At 36.8% G+C, this 24923-nt stretch overlaps 4 protein-coding genes across 6 annotated transcripts; all 4 read left to right on the forward strand.

Moving 5' to 3' along the window:
• The first annotated feature begins 38 nt into the window (after nucleotides 1–38).
• LOC121971816 (protein IQ-DOMAIN 2-like) lies at nucleotides 39–4906 on the forward strand. The gene is made up of 6 exons (XM_042523267.1): nucleotides 39–189; nucleotides 394–481; nucleotides 575–886; nucleotides 2820–3041; nucleotides 3679–3798; nucleotides 4033–4906. Exons 2-6 carry the CDS (start codon nucleotides 410–412, stop codon nucleotides 4756–4758), a joined length of 1452 nt encoding a protein of 483 aa, XP_042379201.1. The 5' UTR covers nucleotides 39–189; nucleotides 394–409; the 3' UTR covers nucleotides 4759–4906.
• Nucleotides 4907–9110: 4204 nt separating this feature from the next.
• On the forward strand, nucleotides 9111–15063 carry LOC121971818 (protein IQ-DOMAIN 2-like). The gene is made up of 6 exons (XM_042523272.1): nucleotides 9111–9305; nucleotides 9523–9611; nucleotides 9708–10019; nucleotides 12866–13087; nucleotides 13704–13823; nucleotides 14067–15063. The coding sequence occupies exons 2-6, from the start codon at nucleotides 9540–9542 to the stop codon at nucleotides 14757–14759; spliced, it is 1419 nt and encodes a 472-aa protein (XP_042379206.1). The 5' UTR covers nucleotides 9111–9305; nucleotides 9523–9539; the 3' UTR covers nucleotides 14760–15063.
• Nucleotides 15064–16704: 1641 nt separating this feature from the next.
• On the forward strand, nucleotides 16705–17385 carry LOC121972960 (glutathione S-transferase T3-like). The gene has a single exon (XM_042524569.1). It carries the CDS (start codon nucleotides 16705–16707, stop codon nucleotides 17383–17385), a length of 681 nt encoding a protein of 226 aa, XP_042380503.1.
• A 1440-nt stretch (nucleotides 17386–18825) lies between these two features.
• Nucleotides 18826–24078, forward strand: LOC121971817 (protein IQ-DOMAIN 2-like). 3 transcript variants are annotated; one of them, XM_042523268.1, is made up of 6 exons: nucleotides 18826–19006; nucleotides 19113–19192; nucleotides 19287–19598; nucleotides 22385–22606; nucleotides 22964–23083; nucleotides 23226–24078. In XM_042523268.1, exons 2-6 carry the CDS (start codon nucleotides 19121–19123, stop codon nucleotides 23937–23939), a joined length of 1440 nt encoding a protein of 479 aa, XP_042379202.1. In that variant the 5' UTR covers nucleotides 18826–19006; nucleotides 19113–19120; the 3' UTR covers nucleotides 23940–24078. The 3 variants fall into 3 exon arrangements, with proteins under 3 accessions (XP_042379202.1, XP_042379203.1, XP_042379205.1); XM_042523269.1 differs by having other exon boundaries at nucleotides 19116–19192; XM_042523271.1 differs by lacking the exons at nucleotides 18826–19006; nucleotides 19113–19192; nucleotides 19287–19598 and adding an exon at nucleotides 19965–20286.
• Nucleotides 24079–24923: the final 845 nt, after the last annotated feature.

Here is a 24923-nt window from a genome sequence, read left to right on the forward strand (position 1 = left end):
CATACCTACTAAATACGTCATCACTATCCAGTTAGACATCGCGTTTCTTTTGGGGCCCAGTCGTCTTCTCCAGTGCCCAGAGTCGAGACCCAGATCCGCTGCTCAAATCCTTCCTCTTCCCAGCGGCTCGAGGCGACGGGCAGATCCAGAGACTGCAGCGAGGAGGTTGGGGATTTCCCGTTCCGCCAGGTGAGATGAGATCTGTTGCCAATCCGCTATTTCATGTTTTTTCTTTGATTCTTCTTCCTTTTTCACGGTAGAAATCTTCATCGAAAATATGCAAGTAATGGATCTCTCATGTGTTCCATCTTATCTACCAGTTCGAGATCCTGCTTTTCCCTTTTCATTTGGATCCTCAATGAGTCTCGTAGTATTTGTTAGTTAATTGTGCAGAAGAAGAGGAGAGGGAATGGGGAAGAGGGCCAAGTGGTTCGGCGCCGTGAAGAAGGTCTTCGGCCACAAATCGAAGGAGAAGAGAGAAGTATGAGTTTTCCCCCAATCTGGTTTTATCATCTCTGCCACCGAGCTGCTTCGGATGATTAAAATGAAGTGGTCGTTGATTTCTCTTTCACAGAAATCGAAAAAGAAATTGGGTCGCGGGACATCCCGACTCCGGGATGTATCTGCTGCTGGGACTGTCGACGTTTCTGGTCGAGAGGTAGTTCCTTCGTTGCTGCCTCATCCAGATGAGGATAAAGTGGTGGAGGTTGAGATTGAGGAAAGCAACTATGCTAACTCTCTGCCGCTTACTCCTCTTGATCCTCCAGAACCTGCAGTTACTACCGAAAGAGATGCCAGCCATGTCACAGCTTCATCAAAGTTCCCCGGCAAGACAAGAGAAGAGATTGCTGCAGTCAAGATCCAAACTGCTTTCCGGGGTCACCTGGTAAGAAATTTCATATTTTTGTATGACAAACTATTCAAATGGGCTTCTGAACCTGCTTTCATACGCATTTGCATCCTAATTTATAGGAGAATATTCGTAAATTCTTTGTGCTGAAAGACTGCTTTTTCTTAAAGCTATTTGAGAAATTGCCTTATTTCTTGCGCTTATCACTTGAAAATTAGGTTCAACATACATCTCATGTCATTTAATAGTTGATCCCATTGTTATCTAACTGCTGCAAATAAACTTTGCTCGTTAGTAGTACATCTGGCAGTTAAATGAATGATAATTAAGTTATAATGATTAAATATTATATCTAAATACTATTTTCATTACATCTTTCATATTAATGGTATTGTGGTTCTGTAAATGGATATTATAACGGTGTAAGTGAAAGATGAAAAGCATTTAATATCATATTTATGTATGTTATCGACCTAGGCACAGGACCTGGATGTAAATAACATTAACACTAGGCACCTACTCATAATTTTTATGTGGCAGATAATGTGGCTAGTTCCCCTGGCAGATTTGCAAGTGAGAATCTCGCAACTCTTGCAGTGTGTATATTGCTAAATGGTCAAAATCTGACAATACATACATGCATATATATGCACATACATATGGATGAATATTTTATTAATATCATATGTATATATTAATTATATATATATACATGTATGCATTATAATTGGGAGATAGAGATTTTCAACGGATCAGATTTTGACCAGTAAGATTATTTTTTTTTTTTTTACCATCTCTAAAAATGTTAAAACAGTCCCAGACTTAACTATGACATTTATAACTATGACTAAAGTTACCTCGAGACGCTCCCATCTGCAGCTCCTCTAGGTGAGTGACCTTAGGCGCGTCTCTAACTTTAACGCTTGCCACCACTTCCTTGATACCATGATGGGCAAGTTGGTCATGAGGGTGGTCATGTTGCTAATAGTAGCCTTTTGAGTCCTTCCAATAGGGAAAGCGATCTTTTACACTTCCAAATGAGACATGCTTTTCCCACCCCTGACACATTTCCCTCCCGGTCCCACCTTGTTATTTACACTTAATGCCCTTTTTCTTTATTTCCTCATCCAAGTTTTGTTTTTTTAGTTTTATTTCTTTTTATTTGATTGATTTTGTTTTTTTAACGAGTTTTTTTTTTATCAATTTTATTTTTTATCAGTTTTATTTTTTTTAATAAGTTTTTTATTATATGTTATACTCTTTACATTTCACTTTTTTTTTAAAAAAAATTGTTTGATTTTTTTATTGGTTTTGTTTTTTAACAAAAAAAACAAATAAAACCAATAAAAAAATATTGAGTCCGGCAAAAAAATGTTTAAAAAAATGTATGTTGGGGTGTGAAAACAAAAAAAAAAGTTTGTTTTTTTAATTGTTAACCAAAAAAAAACAAAATCAATTAAAAAAAATAAGTATAAGCATGAAAGGGCATAAGTGTAAATACAAGTAAATTTTGTGGTGAGGCCGGGGAGGGGAATGTGTCAGGGGTAGTGGGTGGGAGAAGCAATTTGCCTTCAAAAAAAAAAAAATTATAGACAACCCATGCTTTTGTATTAGGCTGGTACTGCGTATTATAGTAGTTCACATGAATGGTACCCTCTCCTGTGGCAAGGAGAGGGTACCCTCTCCTGTGGCTGGTACTGCGTATTATAGTAGTTCACATGAATGGTACCCTCACCTGAACCATGTGTATGTGCAGTTTTACTATGATTAGTGATAATGGTCCATCTTGCATTTTCCATAGCTATTGCTTTTGTCTTAACTACCCATTTTTCAGAGCCTAGATGACTTAATCAAGTTTACAAAAAAAGTGTCCTCTTTGATGATTATTCTTTCACAATTTACTATGTATTCTTTCCCGAATACCTACGTAACACAATGCTTAAAATGTTTGTGTCAATCTTGCAACAAGGCAAGGAGAGCTTTACGGGCACTGAGAGGACTGGTTAGGCTGAAGTCACTTATTGATGGCAACTCTGTCAAACGCCAAGCAACAACCACATTGCGATACATGCAAATGCTAGCAAGGATCCAATCACAGATTCGGACAAGGAGAATTAGAATGCTAGAAGAAAACCAAGATCTTCAGCGGCAAATGCTACTTAAACATGAACGAGAACTTGAAATTTTGAAGGTGCGATTTAAAATCTGATATCACCTGCTTGTTACTCTTTTTACCATAAAGCCCCTTAGAAAATGCCATCAGATATGTTGTTTTCTTCTCTGATCTTCAAGGTTAGGTAGTTTTTTCCAATTTTATTTTTCAATTAAATCATGGAGATTTAATTGATAAACTAAAGAAGAGTATTTCAAGTATTTAAACAACATTAAGAAGAGCTCTGCATTCACAACATTTAGACAAGTGCACTAGAAATTGAATGCTACAAATTAAATCCTCCATTTTCCTACTGAAAAAAATGCTGATGTCGAGGACATTTGACATTGTGTCTCTTATTTCAAATGTTCTCTCCTGAGAATTTCTAATTTGTTCAAAGGTACTGATATTATATTGCATATGATTTAATCGACATAATTTAGGACCAACGATTAGGATAATGAAATATGACAAATATTCAGCCAGGTTTAGAATTACTTTCTCAATACTAAGTGATTCCAATTGTAATAATATTACTATATGAAAGATATCTCAAATATTTCTTAGATTGTTTTTCAATGCTTTTGAGTACAAATCCTGCAATAAATGATAGGATAAAGTACCCCAGGAAGACAGACTAACATATTCAGCCTACTAAAATTTCATTCTATGATAGATGGGAGAAGAATGGGACGACAGTTTGCAGACAAAGGAGCAACTTAAAGCAAGTTTATTGAGCAAGCAAGAAGCTGCAATAAGAAGAGAAAGGGCATTGGCTTATGCATTTTCTCATCAGGTAATACACCGCATCTCCACTTGGCTTATGCATCCATGACACTATAAAATCTATGAATTCTAAAATCAGGCATCTAGTGATAAGCACATATCATTTGGAACAATTTTCCCATCTCCACTTAGCTTGATCTTCAGTTAAGAATTCGATAAAATTTAATTGCAAAGGCTTAGAACTGCAAGTTGTCTGCAAACTACGATTATATAATTTTCACTCTGTAAAACTTACTCTGTACAGTGGAAAAATTCCTCAAAACCACTGAACCCGATGTTTATGGATCCCAATAATCTACAATGGGGTTGGAGCTGGTTGGAGCGCTGGATGGCAGAAAGGCCATTGGACAAAAAGAGCACAACAGATAGAGATCTGCTGAATGAGGTCACCACTGCAAAGAGAATCGCTCAGAATGATGGAGGTGGGGATATCTTAAGAACTTATGCTAATAGGGATAGGAATTCAGATAAGCCCTCCCCAGCAGCATCCCAGAAACCGACTCGCCCTGCAAGCCGTCAGTCTCCTTCAACACCACCTGTCAAGCCCCCTTGGTCATTGGGGAAGGCTAAATCAGAAAGCCCAAAACCAGTATGGAGCGCATTGGAAGATGACTCAAGGAGCATGGTCAGTATGCAGTCAGAGAGATCTCAGGGGCACAGCTTGGCAGCTGCATCAATGAGGGATGATAAGAGCCTTTCTGGTTCGTCAACCGTGCCAAGCTACATGGCAACAACAAAGTCTGCAAAGGCGAAGTCCCACCTCCACAGTTTTCCAAGTGACAAACTTGACTCTGGAGAGAAATCTTCTGTTAATTCTGTGAAGAAGAGATTGTCATTCCCCACAGGACAAAAATTTTCTCCGGCATCTCCTGTTGCAACGAGGAGGAACTCAGGTCCTCCCAAGGTGGAATTGGCATCAGAAAATGATATAGAATCCACAGGAGAAGCTAGCAACTCAACTAAATCTTAAGATGATATATAGTGAGGAAAATATAGATGTTATATCAATTTATGACCATTTATTTTAAGACGTTCCGTGAGCGATAAACATTAAACAAGTTGATAAGGATTGGTTTGTGTATAAGAATTGATTACTTTTACTGAGCCGAAAGTCGTTTCATTGTGTTATAGATAACTAGGTAGATTACTTTTCCGTACATTTGATAAGATTCTGGTCACCCATCAAAACTTGTACTTCTACGGGGAAAATGTTGTGTTCCAGCAACTTGTGCTGTCAGGAATAGTGGTTTCTTGATAAAATATTCATATTTTACATCATTCCAAACTCTTAAGATTGATGATTCTTGGTGCTCAAGCACATTCTTGGTGTCTAAATTTGACAATGTTTTTGATCTCAGGACCATTGATACGGTGAATAAGATGAGGCCTCTTGGGTCAGGTCAAAGTTAAGAAAGTCGACTGACATCAAAGTCAAGAATGGATTAACATTCAGGATTAGTATGATTGTACGATTTAACCAAATTATAAGTTGAGCGGATATTTTGTCCAGTCGGATATCGAGTCCCCTCCCTGGCTTGATGAAATCCCTGACCATTTCAGTTCAAACCAAAATCGAGCCCGAGTGGTTCTCAGTGTTAGAGCAATCTATGTACCCTTGGTTTTAATATTTGGACAAAGTTTTAAGTTAGGTTTATTGTTGTATTTAATATGCATTGTGAGTGTGCAGGATATAGGTACAATAAGGAGAGTCCAAGTCTGATATTGGCAAAGGAGGAAAGTCAAAGGGTGAGTCTTGACGATGTAAGTTCAAGCATATAGTCTTGGCAACGTAAGTCCAAGTGTAACTTGACAATGGATGAAGTTTCGGAGGTGTGACCTCAGGCAAAGGAAGACCCGAAAACAATGACAAGGCCGATGGAAGTTCCAGAAGATAAGGCGTGAAAGATGAGGAGGTATTCGAGGGATGCGAGGCTGATGAAAGAAGCTAGAAGGCTAGATCTAGGTTGTGCGGACAAGGACGAGTGCATGAGAGACTGTACTTAATATAGAATTTCAGTGTTATTATAGCGTTATTGTAGTATTATTGTAATATTATTATAGTGTTACTGTAGCAGTCGATTGGTGTTTTTATCAGTCGACTAGTAGCCGACCGTTAGCTTGTAACGATCAAATTTCACTTATAGCCAGTCGATTGGTGGCGGGAAACACAACTTGTGTTTCCTTTCGAGCTCTATTTAAGAGATCTCGGGGTGCTTGGCCATGATTGACGAAATAGATTTGGTTAAAGTCTATTAGAAGTCTCCTAAGTGCTCCAAGCTTTTCTTATGACCTAAGGGTCTTTGGATCAAGGTTGTGGTGAGGTTTCTCCATCGAGAAGGAGGTTTGAGCTAGTCAGAGTTTTTCGAGGAGTCATCCACTAACGGATTGAAACCATCCACTTATGGACAGCCGTGGAGCAGAAACTTTATGTCTGAACCACGTAAACAAACATGTCATTGGGTTTGTCTTTTTATTTGTTAATTTGTTTTGTATTCCGCTGTATACTAACAATTGCAGGAAGCGATTGAAGTGGGTGATCGGCTATTCACCCCCCTCTAGCCGGTGTCAAAGGTCCCAACATTCAGCATACAACCGATCGGCCCGGGCTTAGCTCTCCACTTCTTCGGAGCACAGCTGCTAGTATATTCCCGGTTAGCCCAAGAGTTGGTCATATCTCAAGGGATCAACTCCCCACTTTTCCGAATTGTGACTCCTAGTATATTCCCGGTCGGCTCAAGAGTCGGTCAAACTTTAAGAGCTCGGCTCCCCATTTCTCTGAAACGCGGCTCTCAGTATGTTCCTGGTCGGCCTAATCGCCAGTCAGACTTAGACAATAGTATTAGAGAATCGTAATAATCTATCAAAGAGTAATAGCTACTCATCAGGGAATATTCCGCTATTCTGACATATACAGCCTCCACTACCTAATATATTCTAACATCAAACATTCTCTGTCACATCATTATTACGGAGGTTATGAGAGATGGTATAAAAAAGGGGTCTTCTCCGTTGGTAAGGTATGCAAAAACGTTCACGCTCACATGTAAGCACACACACATCCATAATACTATTCTACTGTTTATTTTCTTCCTAAACATTTCACTCGGCTGCTGTTTTGACTTGAGTATCCGAGTGTCTATGCTATGGACCCCTTCCTAGGTCGGTGATTAACGCTTTCCTCTATCAGTTCCTATTTTTGCTGTGCAAGCCCATGGTTTTCAACCCCAGGTTCGCTCGGCCACATTCTGCCTCTAGCTCACGATCTCCACACCATCAATGTCAGAGCCACCTCAACGTTTCCTAGCCAACACGCCATCTACCTGCTTTCGGACAAGATCAACCATACAGTTTATGCAACACCCAATTATTGTCTCATGTGCATAATGTTTTTGATCTCATGATTAGTTTTTTTTTAAACGAATTTAGCAAACGATTTAAGTTATTCATATCTATGATATGGATGTGTGTACCAAGTGTCCAAGCACTACGTAGAGTGCACATGGAACTAGTGAAGCATATGACTCAATGTGGTCGAGTTATGGAATGGTCGACTTGGATGGGTTATGATTGATGACTTAGAGTCCATAACAAGGTAGACTCAAATTAAAGGTGATTCGAGAAAGGTGATTTGGAGCATCCGAAGGATAGCAAACTCATAGTGATGTGGACTCTAGTTAGGACGAGAAACATAGAGTAGTTGTGGATTTGATGTCTTGACGGACTATAATGAGGTGCACTTGAAGATGATCGATGAGAATTGGCTAGAGCATCTAAGGGATCGAAAATTTCCAACAATGCGAACTCTAGAATAACCTAACAAACGGTGGATTTTATAGATAGATGACCACAAAAGGAAAGACACCGAGGTAAGGGAGTGCTGTGAGTGTGAGAGAAGAGTAAAAATATAATATTGGATTTGATGGAAAACTTTAATGAGGTCCGGATTTGTCACTTCCGGATTAATGGATTAAAAAAAAGTATTTTTAATATTTGATATATACAATTATTAAAAAGTCCATTTAATCCATCTAGCGTAAAATACCTTTAACCCCCATATTTTATATCCAGTAATATTTTATTTGTGTTTAAAAAATAACATCTACTCTCCTTTTCACCCGAAGTCATATGTGAAAAATCTTGTAAAAGACAATTATGTCATTGTCTTTTTTTTTTAATTATTTTTCAATAATAATAAAGGAGAAAAATATGTTGAATTGACTATTATATTATTCGATAAAAATCTTCGTAAAATTTATGCATACACTAGCATAAATAATAAAAAAATAATAATTCTTAAAAAGATAATCAGCTAAGAACTCATTTCACCACCTTTATCAAACTAAAAAATAACTAGAATTCTAAATTTATGAACCAAAATCTAATGAAGATGTTCATCATTAAAAATCTTCTTTTTATCATCAAATGTGCTGGATGATGAATAAAAGACAATTATACTTTTTTTCTTTTATATCATTTTTTTGATAATAACCTTCAAAAGGGGGGGAAATATATTGAATTGACCATTATATCATTCAATAAAAATTCTCACAAAATTTATATATGGACCTGCATAAACAATATAAAAGTAGCAACTCTAAAAGGAATAACCAACCAAAAACTTATTCCATCACCCTCATCAAACTAGAAAAGAATTAAAATTCTAAATTGATGAACTTTATTTCATTGTAAATTCTAAATCTCTTATAGTTCATTGTATGTCACATTTGATGATGAGAAGTAGATTTTTAATGATAAATTTTATTTTATCTTCATTTGATTTTAATTTATTAATTTAGAATTATAACTTTTTTTTTTGTTTAGTGAGGGTAGTGAAATAAGTTTTTAGCTGATTATCTTTTTCAGAGTTGTTATTTTTCTAATATTTATGTTGGGTATACGTATGAATTTTACGAGGATTTTTTATTAAGAATATAATAATCAATTTAATATTTTTTTCCTTTATTATTATTGAAAATAATAAAAATAATGATATAATTATCTTTTAAAAAAAATTACTTGTGATACGAATAAGGAGGTTAAATATTATTTTTTTTCAATATACAGGGAATAAAATAATACTGAATAGAAAACCGGGTTATAGATATTTTACTTTTTTTAAAAAAAAATACTTTGGATAACAATTATTTTAATTGAACTATCTTTAGGTAGTAAATGGAAAGAAGCAGGTAAGCTGTTTTACATACAATTACCCACCAATACCTGCCTCATCCCAATCAACTCAATCAAAACGCGGGTAACTTCACCATGCGTATATTTCTATTTCCCGGAGTGGGGCCCAGTCGTCTAGCTCTTTTTGAGTAAAGTCCCAGAGTGGAGAGACCCAGTCCAACCACCCCGATCCTTCCTCTTTCCTTACCAGGCTGCTGCTCCAGCTGCCACCGGCAGAGAGAGGAATCATCGCTGCGTTTGCTCCACTGATGCTTCGTCTCTCAAGTCGAGGCGACGGGCAGATCCAGAGACGGCGGCGAGGAGGTTGAGGATTCCCCATTCCGCAATGTGAGACGAGACTACTGCCAATCCGCTACTTCCTTCTTTTTCTTTAATTCATCTTCCTTTTCCTTTTTTGTCAAAAAGCACACAATTTCACGGGTGGGAACTTCATTCAAAGTATGCATGTTATGCAAATGCAGATCTCATAAGTTCGAGATCTGGCTTTCCTTTTTTCGTTTTGATCCTCAATTGATTTTGGAAGGTTTGTTGGCTGATCGCGCAGAAGAAGAAGAAGAAGACATGGGGAAGAGGGCCAAGTGGTTCGGTGTCGTGAAGAAGGTCTTCGGCCACAAATCGAAGGAGAAGAGAGAAGTATGAGTTTTCCCCCCAATCAGGTTTTATCATCTCTGCTATGGAACTGCACATGATCGTAAAAATGTATGTGGTTTTATTGCTTTCTTTTCACAGAAATTGAAAAAGAAATTGGGACCCGGAACATCCCAACTCCGGGATGTATCTGGTGCTGGGATTGTAGAGGTTGCTGGTCGAGAGGTAGTTCCTTCGTTGCTGCCTCATTCAGATGAGGATAAGGTGGTGGAGGTTGAGATTGAGGAAAGCAACTATGCTAACTCTGTGCCACTCACTGCTCTTGATCCTCCAGAACCTGCAGTTACCTCCGCAAGGGATGTCACCCACGTCACAGCTTCAACAAAGTTCCCTGGCAAGACGAGAGAAGAGATTGCTGCAGTCAAGATCCAGACTGCTTTCCGGGGTCACCTGGTAAGCAATTTCATGTTTTTGTAAGATAAGCTATTCAATGGGCTTCTGAACCTGCATTCATACGCATTTTCATCCTAATGTGTAGGATCTTTGTAAATTCTTTGTGCTGAAAACCTGTTTTTTTTCTTAAAACTATTTGGAAAATTGTCTTATTTCTAGTTCTTATCACTTCAAAATTTTGTTCGATGTACATCTCATATCATTTAATAGTCAATCTCATCGTTATCTAACTGCTACAAATAAACTTTGCTGGTTGGTAGTGCATCTGGCAGTTAAATGAATGATAATTAAGTTATAATGATGAAAAATATGCATGTAATTACTATTTTCATGAATCTGTTATATGATCAGTGACCTTTGTTAACCATGGTTAACCATGTGAGTTCAGTAGATCGTTATGATAATGGTGTACATGAAAGATGAAAAAAAAAGATGGTGAGCATATAATATCATATTTATGTATGTTATAGACATAGGGACCTGGATGTAAATATCATTAACACTAGGAACACACTCATAATTTTTATGTTGATTAATGATATACAATATTAAAGCTGTGATTAACAAATGAGTTTAGACCTTCCCGATTGAATACTGGAACAGGTTAGGTGTAGTATTGAGCCAGAGGAAAGTGGTTAAGGAATAAGATGTAAGGTTAAGGCGAATGGGTGCAGGATAATTTTCAGTTAAAATTGATAGGTTAGAAGCCCTGGCTAACTGCTAGGGGACGATTGAGCAATTCAGGTTTAGGTTAATGCAACCAAGGTAGATTCCTAAGCTAGGTTTCGAGGTTGTTTGGGTTTTCTCTCATTCTTTGTTACACCAATCTAAATGGCATGATGGACACAAAATCAGTTGCACATTGGGATTCTACTAGTGTTCGTTACTCTAGTGCATCAAGGCCCAGCATGCCATTGTGGAGTTTTTTTGCGAATAAACTTCTTCAATCCTCTTAAGCAGGTGTTGGTTCACCTCTTGGTATCACGCTTTTCTGAGGTGCGCTCGACCTTCCCTTACTTTTTCTCCATGATATCTTCAGCTATATGATGGGTTTTACTATAGTTGAAGGTTTTTTATTCGTTGTGATTTTGTATTTTGCTTAATTATCTACTTTGTAGCTTCTATTTTGGTTCTTCCTTCGATTTTAGTAAGTAAACCTCTTTGCTCATTAGTTTCCCCCAAGTCCCTTGGTATCTTTGCTCATGTTTTGTTGTTCGACTAGGTTTCCCATATCCAAGTATTAAGCCATAGTGGCAAAAAGGTGAAGCTCTCACTCCTAATGCCCTCGCCAGCCCGTCCTAGGACCAACACGAAGGAAATAAATCACGGTGATTGAGGAGGCAAGTGGATGGGGGTGAGTTATAAGTATCAAGCCATAGTGCTTGACCTACTTGTGGTTTCTCGAGTTGTGTTTAGTATGTTGTATTCTCTCTCCATTTAGCCCGAGTTGCACCTTTCATAGAACCTTTTTTAGTTTAGTTCTTATTATCTTGAATCTGCTTTCTCCAATGCCTCATCGCCTCATTCATCTCGACCAACCCCAATCCAAGTAAACCATCTTTATGTGGAAGTAATCAAGACATATAGACAAAAATGGGAGGTCATTCTTCCTTTGTGCTCGACCATAACCTTTGCCATGCCTTAGCTTGCCTCCATCTTCCTCTTCACCCATTACGATCCAATTCTTGAACTCTTGGCAATTAAACTTTGTCATATTTCCCTGAACTTATGGAGGCATCTAATGGAGTTCCCAGTGGGCATACCGAGCAGGGATTGAGCCTACTGATTACATGTTCTAGGAGGCTTACTAAGTGTGTTTCACTACTAAGGATAGCTATAACATATTTTCCTACCTTGGATGGAAGCCTAACTTCGTCCCTACATCAAATAAATGATAGAAGTGGTAAGGGGTAGAAGAGGCAGCTCTTTTATGTGACCTATCCTTGGTCATGTGTTCTGATTTGTTTGGTTTACTCGTCTACACCTCAAGACATGTACCCTGCTTGACTAGGGAAGAATAAGAAGACTACTTGAGCTGCAAATGATCATTATTGAGTCCTATCTCCTTGAGGATCTCTTTGAGGAGGTCCTTGCTGATGTTGATCTATAGGATCATATAAGTGTGTTCTCTTTTGTAGTTGTTCTTCTGAGGTGTTACATGTAAATATGGACCCAGCTGTTTTCTATGGCATCCAGCTTTTAGATGATGAGGAAAAGAAGATGTGATTCTCAACCCAAGTTCTAAGACTCCACAAGCTAAGGTGACTTAGGAAGAAGTGGGCCTTCTATACCAATAAATTCATCATGAGACACTCGCTCCACAAGTTCAATTCACTAAGTAAATTGAATTAAAATTTTAGACAACAAATTATAATGATTACTAACATATAAATTAATGTCGTGCGTCAGATGAGAACATTGATTCTTATAGTTTCCACAACTAGATATTTTTGGACTATCTTTGAGTATCATAAATCTAGAATTCAAATGTTTTTCAACTTATGGTTCCAGAACATCATACTTGTATTTTTGTTGTATTATTTTCATCTTTGTTTTAGCTTTTTTTGCCAGTACTGGTTCAGATATCATCTTGGTTACCATTTTTTGGGTTTAGATGACTGAATCAAGTTCACTTTCCATTTTTTCACATATAACTTCTCATAACATTTCATAACTCTTGTGAGTTCTCTAAACATCTGTATCACACGTAATTAGTTTCTCCAAACTTACATTTTCACATTAATAGTTTTGTCAAGTATCATTTACCAAATTTATTGATTCACCCATTCTTTCAAATATCTTTAAGTTAATGTGATTACATTTTTTTTTTTTTAATTCTCAACAAGGCAAGGAGAGCTTTACGAGCCTTGAAAGGATTGGTTAGGCTTAAGTCACTGATTGATGGTAACTCTGTTAAGCGCCAAGCAACAACCACATTAAAGTGCATGCAAACACTAGCTAGGGTCCAATCACAGATTCGGGCAAGGAGAATTAGGATTCTTGATGAAAACCAGGCACTTCAGAGGCAAATGCTGCTTAAACATGAAAGAGAGTTTGAAAGTTTGAAGGTAAACCTTTTCACCTGATGTCTTCTCACATTGTTCTCTTTTATAGTATATATATCTTGCCAAACCATGCGTAGATGCAAAACATTGCTGTTCTTTACAGGTTTTTCTGGTTTCCCTGATCTTTTCCAATAAGATCTGAAGATCTAATCATCAAAGTAAGGATGAGTATGTGTAGTAGTTGAACAAGATTAAACACCAGTTATGCATCGGGAGCACACACAATTGAATTTGCTAAATCAAAACATGAAACAGAAAGCAAAAAAGACCGAGTCATTTACTAGAGTCTATTTGGCGCTTCAGGGATACTTAGTGGCAGGAGTCATGTTTAAAGTATTCTCAATTTTTCTGGGTTCTTGCTACTCGTTTAAAGATACTTGTTGGACATGGTTTTCAATGTTTATAGGGCACTTGATTATGAAAATGAAATATGATAAATTTAGGACAGGACTTGCAATTTTTTCTCTCTATAAATGTTCATATTGTTTTGAATTCTAATGTTTCTGGAACCTTTTTTCCCAAGAAAATGTTTAGAACCTGCAGTGAGTGTTAATGTAGAACACCACAGAAAGAAAAACATATTTAGATTTTAGCCTGCTAAAATTCCACCTGATAGCAGATGGGAGAAGAATGGGACCACAGTTTGCAAACAAAGGAGCAAATTGAAGCAAGCGTATTGAGCAAGCAAGAAGCGGCATTAAGAAGAGAAAGAGCACTTGCGTATGCATTTTCTCATCAGGTAATTCAGTACGTCAAACCTCCATGATCTTGTAAATTATTAATGAAATCTACTGCCACTTATCTGGTTATTGTTTGTTCTAAAAACTAGCATGCATATCACAATTAGTTGCATTTTCCTTTTATCTATGTAACTTTGTATAGTTAAGAGTTTGATTAATCATAATTTTAACTGCTTAAAAAATTTGACTGTTGGGAAAGGCCAGTCAATAACATTTCTACCCTTATACTTTTTCTGCAACAGTGGAAGAGCTCCTCAAAATCTGTGAACCCGATGTTTATGGATCCCAACAATCTACAATGGGGTTGGAGCTGGTTGGAGCGCTGGATGGAAGCAAGGTCATGTGAGACTAATCGCAAATCTGAAAGAGAACTACCGGACGACCATGCATCTGTAAAGAGCAGCATTCGGAGTGATGGAGGTGGAGAGATCTTGAGAGCTTATGCTAATAGGAATACAAATTCAGATAAATCGTCCCCAGCAACAGTTCAGAAATCAAATCAACCTGCAAGCCACCAGTCCCTGGCAACGCCACCAGTTAGGCCCCCTTGGTCACTGGGGAAGAGTAAATCTGCTAGCCCAAAACCGGTTTGGATCTCAATGGAAGATGACTCGAGGAGCATGATCAGCATGCAGTCTGAGAAGTCACGAAGGCACAGTTTGGCAGCTGCAGCAGTGAGGGATGATGAGAGCCTCTTTGGTTCAACATCCGTGCCAAGCTACATGGCACCGACAGAGTCTGCAAGAGCAAAGTCTCGCTTCCAATGCCTTTCAAACGACAACATTGAGTCTGCTGATATGTCGTCTGCCAAGAAGAGATTGTCATTCCCCACAGGTGAAAATTTTGCTCCAACATCTCCTGCTGTCATGAGAAGAAACTCAGGTCCTCCCAAGGTGGGCATGGCATCAATGAAGGATGTAGAGATCCAGTCTTGATCATTATAAAACTCCAAAGGTAAAGCAGGCAACTCCATTGAAGCTTAACATGATATCTATGATGATGAAATATAAATGGAGAATCGATGTGATTTGTCAATTTAATTATCTGCTACTTCCATTTCTTTTAAGACCTCTCAGTGGGTGATAAACAAATTGATGGATTGATTTGTTTACAAGAATTCTTTCTTTTCATGACTCTAAGCTTCCTTGTAGTTTCCTTATTTTAGAAATAGGGATATGTAAGTGCACTTTCTCTGTATATTCTCAACTTTTTTTTTATTTATTTATCATGAAAAGATCATTCTACTGTTGCGTTAATTTCACCCAACTAATTAATTTTTTTTGTTTCTCTACAAATGTCACTTGTTTTCATGTCACTGTTGTCTCTCTATATCTTTTTCAATCTACAATAATTGTTCTTCATGCAGCTTTGTGTTCGTTTTCCTTTACTTTTATGTATTCGAGTTTGTTGGATGTCGTTCATCCAGATACACTTTGTTACCTTCTAAACCTTGTAAAAACACTTTCTTCTTTTTTATATTTTATGTGGCTCCATGTAACAATTTTAATCAGAATTATTTCATAGACCTTAAACGGATTTAAATAGGAAAAGATGGTAATACAATGACTTCACATGGTATATAAACATAGAGAAATGTTTGCTTGTGAATCGTTTGGATAATTAGTGGTTTCAAGGAGTGATTCACTTAATGTTATAAGTCATGGAATAAGAGCCTTGAGAATTCAAACTATGTAAAATACCTACATTAGTATTACTAATGTGTTTTTTTTATATCCTTTTGGCTGTATTATTGTTGACATTTGAATTTCTAATAAATTTTTATTAAAGCCTTACATTTGAAAGAGAAAAATAAAAAGAAGTTAAATTTACAGATTCTAGTTATTCATCTTCTCTAGACGCACAATGATCCTAGTAATTATTTGTTACATAGCTTGCTCTAATATATGTTTGCACAAGTATAAACTAGTTCTTTTGAATGGATTGGATATATACCAAACGCTTGATTCTTGCTATGTCTTTGTTTTTTTAGTTGACATCGGATATCCAATTAACTTCGCTAGATGGGTAGAAACGAGACAACTAGGTAGGTAGAACCCCAAAAATGGTCATGTTGGGGAAATCAATTCAAAGCCACACTTACAGGACTTTGCACATAAAATGTCATGTGCTAAGTGCCAATTTAAACTCAATGCACATTCATATCAACTAGACAAACATGGGATAGTGTCATGGTGAAAAATAGAAAAATTTTTGTGAGAATAGATCCATTAGAGCATACACAGTGGGAGCTCCGAAGGAGGAGCTCCCACTGTGACGTGTCCCGAGGGAGAAACCTCCCTCCCATAGTGGGAGGGAGGTTTTTTACTTTACACGACGAAGCGGTCCATAGTTATGGAGCCGCTTCGTCGTGCTTTTTAATTTTTTTTAATAATTATAAAAATAATAAAAAGATAACAACGGCTGTGGCGCAGACGTTGTATGCCATTGAACAACGGCTAATTTTTAGCCGTTGTTCAATGTTTTAATTTAATTTTTTTATTATAAAAAAATCTATAAATATGGGATCAATTTTATTCATTCCATTGTAAACTTTGCTCTCAACTCATTTCTTCCTTTCATTCCCTATTTGTATTCGAGATGGATGAAAATCTCAATACTTCCTTTACAAATCTTTTAAATTCTTCAAATACGGAAGGAAATTCATCTTCTCAAAATACTCGCACTCCTCCAAATATCCAATATCCTCATATTTTCTCTCACCCACAATATCCTCCAAATGTTCAAAAGATTTCATATGTTCCACAATATTCTTCAAATTTTCCATATTCCCAAAGTTCTCAAAATTTTTTGCAAACGTGGAATCCAAGTAACGCCGCTCCAGCTCCATTTGGTATATATCCATCCCAAGATTGGTCAGCAATGGGTAGCCAACTTGGGATGTCTTATCTTTACGTATTTTCTCCTACTCAACCACCTGTCATACATTTGAATGAATTAAGAAGGGCAACTATTGATCCATCTATCAGCGACAAAGAATCTTTAACATCATCATCTGTTCCTACAACTCAGTTGCCACCACACTCATCACAAGAGGAGCGTAGAGTTGAGCTGGAGGAAAATGAATCGAAACGAAGATTTTGGTCTCTCGATGAGGATGTGGTCCTTGCAAAGTCATGGGCAACTATAAGCACTGATACAATCATTGGTAATGACCAAAAGGATCAAGTTTTTTGGAAACGTATAGCTGATTACTACAACAAACATCGTCCCACTGGATCTATGATGAGAAGTTATCAGCGGTTGAAATCACATTATTATAGGTTTGCACCAATGGTAAATGAATTTTCTGCAACTTATAATAATTTTTATACTCATCGGCAAAGCGGTTGGAGTGATGAGAATGTGTTGGAGAATGCATTGAATATGTGGAAAGGCAACAACAAAGACAAGGATTTTAAGTATATGCATGTGTGGAGGGTTTTTAAAGAATATGAGAAATATAATCCACAATCAGTTGCTCATTACTCTAACAAGAAGGCAAGGACATCCAAATCAGGGGAAACACTTCAACATCAAATCCAGATACAAGTGTTGATTTAGATGACTCTGAAGTCCGCATTCGTCCTATATGGCAAAAGGCAACGAAGAGAAAGGGCAAATCTAAAGTCAGAGAGGGCGACACAATGGAACATAGCATCGATAAAGAATGGCAAGACATTAAAGAATATCAAATCCAAAAAATGACTTTGTGGGAAGCTGAGATCTTTCATAAGGATTATGAAATTCTTATGAAGGATACCAGTGAGATGACACCAGGACAACTTTATTTACATGAAAAAATAGTGGAAAAAATTAAATAGAGACATGACTTGATGTAGATGAGTTTACGTTTATTTAATTTGTAGGACTATTATTATAATTTATGTCTTTTTATTTGATGCACTGTAATATTTATGTATTTTTTTTAATTATTAATGTTGTTTCATGTTAGTAATTTATAAATTTAAATTTTATAAAAAAATTAATGGTGTATATAATATAAAATATGAAGGAGAAATGAGAATTATATATAATGAAAAGTGTGAGACTCATGATGGTATTGTTGAGAGGTTTTTTGATAGTGGAAGTATGAGGTTTTTAACTTTTGATGTGGCGCAGACGTGACAACGAAGGTACTCTCAGCAGGGTCTATCCGTCGTGGATGCTCTTAGGGCATCTCCAATAGTTAAAACTTTGAATGAGCTTTTTTGAAGATTTCAATATGCCACATCAATATTATAATAACTCATTGAAATATTCCTAATGGTTAAAGCTGTGAGTTTTTTTGTAATTCTCTCCACATGTAATTACATGGCTCATGCACATTAATTCTCTCTATAAGTGGACTTATTATTAATTATTTATAAAATGAAACATTATAAAATATTATGACAATCATTGATATTAATTATTAGCTCTATGTTTAAGAGAAAAAAATAGATTTAAAAACTTAAATATGTTCTTAAATTAAAAACCCCAAACTTTATATACACAATCATAAAAATTCTTTTTGATGAGATTTTTTAATTTTACAAACCTCAAATAAAATTTGTATTGAAGATGCTCTTACCTCTAGAATTAATCGATGTAAGAGCTGCATACCTCCTCGGTTTCATTCATCACATGCCACATGGCATGTGAAACAATAAATGAGAAGATCTAAAATATTATCTTGCTCTGAGTTGTAACAAAATATGATTACGTTAATCTCAAATATTTTTCACAGTAAAAAAATGATAAATCTACCGCACCAACTGAGCACCGGCGGACTATCATGCTGCAAGTGATCTTTCCTTTATGACCAAGGTTCACGTGCCACGTGAGGCAATAAATGAGACGCCCAAACATCCCCAAACGTAATGAAAAACAATAAATGAAATATCATCCTCTTAAGTTAAATCTCTTTATATTTTTCATCCTTCACCCGTCCAATTAAAGTGCGGGTAACTGGAGCTCGCGTATCTTATGCTGGCCCATTCGTCCCGCTCTTTTCGTATTCTTCAGTGTGCAGAGTCGAGACGCAGTCTAACTACCCAGATCCGTCCCTCAAATCGTCCCTCTCCGCTTGCCAGGCCTCCGGCTGCCGGCGCGACTGCTCCGCTAATTCTTTGCCTCTCAAGTCGAGACGATAGGCAGATCGGGAGATTGCAGCTAGGTGGTTGAGGATTCCCCGTTCGGCAAGGTGAGATGGGAGCGATCTACTGGCTCGAGATATGTTATGCAAATCTCATATGTTCCGTCTACTGACTTGGGATCTGTCTTTCCTTTTTCATTTGGATCCTCGGAAGAAGAAGGCATGGGGAAGAGGGCCAAGTGGTTCGGCGTCGTGAAGAAGGTATTCGGCCACAAATCGAAGGAGAAGAGAGAAGTATGAGTTTTCCCCCAATCTGGTTTTATCATCTCTGCTATGTAGCTGTTCCTGATGATAAAAATGTATGTGGCCTTTGATCTCTCTTCCATAGAAATTGAAAAAGAAATTGGGACTCGGAACATCCCAACTCCGGGATGTGTCTGGCGCTGGGATTGTAGAGGTTGCTGGTCGAGAGGTAGTTCCCTCGTTGCTGCCTCATCCAGATGAGGATAAAATGGTGGAGGGTGGAACTGAGGAAAGCAACTATGCTAACTCTGCGCCGCTTACTGCTCTTGATCCTCCAGAACCTGCAGTTACTACCGCAAGCAATGCCACCCACGCCACGGCTTCAACAAAGTCCCCGGGTAAGACAAGAGAAGAGATTGCTGCAGTCAAGATCCAGACTGCTTTTCGGGGTCACCTGGTAAAAAAAATTCACCTTTTTGTAAGATAAATTATTCAAACGGGTTTCTGGTCCTGCATTCATACGCATTTGCATCCTAATGTGTAGGATCTTTATAAATTCTTTGTGCTGAAAGACTGTTTTTGCTTAAAGCTATTTGGAAAATTTTCTTATTTCTTGTATTGTTGACTTCAAAATTATGTTCAACATACATTTCATATCATTTTATAGTCGATCTCATTCTTGTCTGACTGCTATAATAAACTTGCTCGTTGGCAGTACATCTGACAATTAAATGAATGATAACAATGGTTAACCTGAGTTCAGTAAATAGTGAAAGTGAAAGATGAAAAAAATAGTGAACATATAATTGTTGTTAGAATTTTGGGACCATAATTGTAATTATAAATGTCTAATGTCATCAATTAAATAAATCATTATTTAATGTGATCAAATTTATGATTAAGGAATATGACTTAAGGGTTTAATTGTTATGAATAAATTAATATGGATACCATGTGCAAATTCTAATTTGTTGAGGGGCCAAATTAAAAATAGGCAAACTTATGTTTCTATAAATAAGAGTTATGGTCCCAGTTTGCAGATGATGTTTTTGTTTTGTTTTCTCATTGACAAAACTCTCTGGATACTAAGGAAGATCTGCAAATTGAAGATCTTGGCCAAAATCGATTGCATACTATGGATTCTGGTACGCTTCAGTAATTTTATCTATTTCGTTTATAATTTCTTAAGAATTGAATAAAATGCATAAGTTTTATGTTGAGATTTCTCAACTTAATTTTCCTGTCAATAATATCATATTTATGTATGTTATACCTGGGGACTGGACCTAAATGTAATTACCATTAATACTAAGAACACACTTATAATTTCTATCTTGATTAATAATATACACTAGTGACTGTGCACACACGTTGCGTGAGCTAGGCCCCTTATATCAAGTGGGCCAATGTAGGGAGAGATTTGGGGGAAGAAGAATTGGTCTATAAAAAATAATTTTAATTTTTGAGGATTGCCTTTACTTTTATTTTATTTTAATGAGGTGGGGCAATTGCCCCGCCCTTGCTTGCATGTGTAATATAATACATAAAAGTGCGTGCAGGTAACATACTTTCTTTTATAAAAAATTTAATTTAATTATTTATATCAGCAAGCTACTGTAATTGTAACAAACTCCTCCTTATATAAAATTAATTTAATATCATACTTTATCTTAGCCAAAAAGCTGACCCAAGGTATTTATAAAAACTTCTCTGCTCGCAGTGGACTAAAGAGAACTCTAGATTTCTAATTAATTAATGAGAAAAATTCTCAATAATACGCCACAGCTGAGTTTTGAACTTTAGATCATTGATTGATACATTTGTGAAAATTATTAATAAACTTTAGAATTATTTTTGGTATGAATAGCAAAAAGGACATTAATGTACTTTTATTTTGGACTTCACTAAAGTTAGTTAGTAAAGGGGGTGATTCTTAATAAAATAGTAAGATTATTAAGATTGTGATTAACACCAGATGCATCATTGGAGAAGGTTGGGTGTAAGGCTGAGTTGGCGGAAAGTGGTTGAGGGATAAAATCTAAGGTTAAGGCAAATAGGTATGGGAGAGTATTCAACTTAGATGGATAGATTAGAATCTGGTTAACTCTCCGGGTCGATTGAGCAGGTTTGGTTGAGGTTAATGCAGCTGAGGTAGACACCTGAAGCTAGGTTTAAGAAGTTATTGGTCTCTCTCTTTGTTGCCACTTTGTGGTGGAAGATCCATTTTTCCACTGCCTAGAGTTGTATTTATAGGCCTTGATTTTTGTGTTCAATTACCAGATTTTGACCATAAGTCAACGATTGAAGTGTTGGTTTTAGGAGGATTCCACTGATGGCAAAGAAGAGTGAGTTCGTGATGTGGATGCTAGGGTTTGGAGAGGAATATATGCTAGTGTTTAAAGAGGAGGATTTTGTGGCCATGAGTTTGGCCAAAGGAATGAGGGTTTGGGGAGGAAATGATTTGTGAATTCAGGCATTCAGCGATGAGTTGGTACTATGGCAATTCTGACAAGTTTGGTATAAGACTTCTAGGAATAATATCAGGGATTACTATCCCTACTTTATTCCCGGTAAATAAAGAATTGGTATTTTGACGAAATAAGTATTCGAGTGACTCAAATATAAGAATATCTATTCCATCAGAATTCATGGAGAATGGAAATAAGATTTCTACTAAACCAAAATTTACCATCAGTCTTTATTGCACCATTAGTAATTCAATTCCAAAAATTGTATGTTATTTTTCTGCCAAGGTTGATATTTATGGTCCGCAAGCAAACTTAAATGTCCAGTTTCTGGAAGTTAAACATTTAAATTTTGTCAAACTAAATGTCTCAATCCTATCATTCATTTTTTTGCCAAGCAATAGTTTTTGCCTCACTCTGTTTTATCATCAAATAGAGTGTTCAACAGTTTCTTTGTGTTTCCTTAAATTCTAGTTGCCTTTTTTATCAGTACTATTTTTTTTCTTTTTGTTCTAGTTTTATAGTAGTACATAATCCCAACTTGATTATATGCATAGTAAATAGCTACAATTCGATGAACTTAAGTTCTTTTATGTTGATCCATTTCAAAATCCTTCTACTGTAAGGACTGAGGAGTTCTTGGTCAATCGCGTTCCCTTTACAAAAAAAAAAGGCATTGTCTTTGATGGTTATTCTTTCATAATTTAGTATGTATTCTTTACTGAATTCTTAAGTTAATACAGTGACTAAAATGTTTCTTTGTCAATTTCATAACAAGGCAAGAAGAGCTTTACAAGCACTCAGAGGTTTGGTTAGGCTGAAGTCACTTATTGATGGTAACTCTGTTAAATGCCAAGCAACAACCACATTGCGATACATGCAGACACTAGCAAGGATCCAATCACAGATTCGGACAAGGAGAACAAGGATGCTAGAAGAAAACCAAGCTCTTCAGCAGCAAATGCTACTCAAACATGAAAGAGAAATTGAAATTTTGAAGGTGAAATTTGGAACTAATATCACATGTTTGTTACTCTTTTTAACATAAAACCCCTGCAGAAAAATGTTATCAGATGTGAAATACTGCTTTCTTCTCTAATCTTTGACCTTTACTTATTTTTTTTCTTCCAATTTTTACTTTTTCAATTAAATCATGGAGATTTGTTTGATAAACTAAAGAAGAGTATTCCAAGTATTTAAACAAGATTGAGAATGGGCTCTGCATTCACAACATAATGACAGCTGCACTAAAAATAGAATGATACAAATTAAGTCCTCCATTTTCCTACTGAAAAGATACTGATTTCAAGGACATTTGGCATTGGGTCTCATATTTTAGATGTTCATTCTATAATAGATGGGAGAAGAATGGGACGACAGTTTGCAAACAAAGAAGCAACTTGAAGCAAGTTTATTGAGCAAGCAAGAAGCTGCAATAAGAAGAGAAAGAGCACTGGCTTATGCATTTTCTCATCAGGTAATACGCCATATTGAAAATCTATGACATTATGAAATCTAGGAATTTTGAAACCACGCATCATGTGATAGTGGCATCACAAATATGCATAAAAATACGATTGTACAATTTTCACTTTTCACTCATAAAACTCTCTGTACAGTGGAAGAATTCCTCAAAATCAGTGAGCCCCATTTTTATGGATCCTGATAATCTACAATGGGGTTGGAGCTGGTTGGAGCGCTGGATGGCAGCAAGGCCATTGGAGACAAGGAGCACAAACTATAGAGAACTCCTGAATGAAGTTACCACTGCAAAGAGAAGTGCTCAGAATGATGGAAGTGGAGAAATCTCAAGAGCTTATGCTAATAGGGATGGGAATTCAGATAAGCCCTCCCCAGCAGCATCCCGGAAACCGACACACCATGCAAGCTGCCAGTCTCCTTCAACACCACCCGTCAAGCCCCCTTGGTCATTGGGGAAGGCTAAATCAGAAAGCCCAAAGCCTGTATGGAGCACATTGGAAGATGACTCAAGGAGAATGGTCAGCATGCAGTCACAGAGAACTCAGGCAGCTGCATCAACGAGGGATGATAAGAGCTTCTCTGGTTCATCAACCATGCCAAGTTACATGGCACCCACAAAGTCTGCAAAGGCGAAATCCCACATTCAAAGTCTTTCAAATGGCAGCATTGACTCTCAAGACAAATTTGCTACAAATTCTGTGAAGAAGAGATTGTCATTCCCTATAGGACAAAAATTTTCTCCAGCATCTCTTGCTGCAATGAGGAGGAACTCAGGTCCTCCCAAGGTGGACTTGGCATCGGAAAAGGATGTAGATTACACAGGAGAAACCAGCAACACAACTAAATCGTAAAATGATATATAGTGAGAAAAATATACATGTCATATCAACTTAGGACTTCGTTTATTTAAAAAGATCTTGGAGTGAGGGATAAACAAATTGATAAGGATTGGTTTGTCTATAAAAATTGATTACTTTTATTGAGCCAAAAGTTGTTTCCTTGTGTTAGGGATAACTAAGTAGATTCCTTGTACATACATTTCATAAGATTGTGGTTTCCAGTCACTACTTGGGTTTGTATGTGGAAAATGTTCTCTTTTCCCATCATACTGTGTGGTAAAAGACGAATACGCTCATCTCAACACCTCCGCCAATCCGTCTCAGGGTCAACACGGAGGAGGTAAATCACGGGCGACTACTAGCTTTTGGAATAGTGACTAACACATAAGGGAGGTATTTACATCGCCTTTAACGAGATTCGAATCCCAGACCTCATGGTGGTAACACCTCATGCGCTAGCCACTAGACCCATCCGAGGGGACTAGTGATTGTTCAATAAAGTATTAATAATTTGCATCATTCCAAACCTTGATTAATGATTCTTGGTGCCTAAGCACATTCTTGATGCCTAAATGTGGGAATGTTTCATAGGGAGATGATCGTCTGCAACCGTTTAGTACCCACAAAGAGTGTGGTCCTTTTTTAGTTTTAGCCATGCAACATTTTTGGCCCAAGACAACTACATAGGCCTATAGTGATCCAATTTCACAAATAAGATTTTTTTTTATAATGCAAGTATCCCGTTTTTATAATCTGATTAATTTTAGAAGTGACTGATTTATTTCTACAAAAGTTTCCTATCAAGTACAGATAAATCGAGAAGTGTTAATGAATCATAGAGGAAAGTTCACTGTTATAAGTTTTTTAAACTTCCTAAGTGTAATATGTCATGAGTGAGATTTAAACGCTCGTTGTTTAGAAAGTCCGTCTCACCATTTATCATCGCACCTTGTAAGATTAGTTAATGTATACCATCATTTGTCAATTTTTAATAGT

The sequence above is a fragment of the Zingiber officinale genome, chromosome 4A (assembly GCF_018446385.1).
Source record: "Zingiber officinale cultivar Zhangliang chromosome 4A, Zo_v1.1, whole genome shotgun sequence".
Lineage (NCBI taxonomy): Eukaryota > Viridiplantae > Streptophyta > Magnoliopsida > Zingiberales > Zingiberaceae > Zingiber > Zingiber officinale.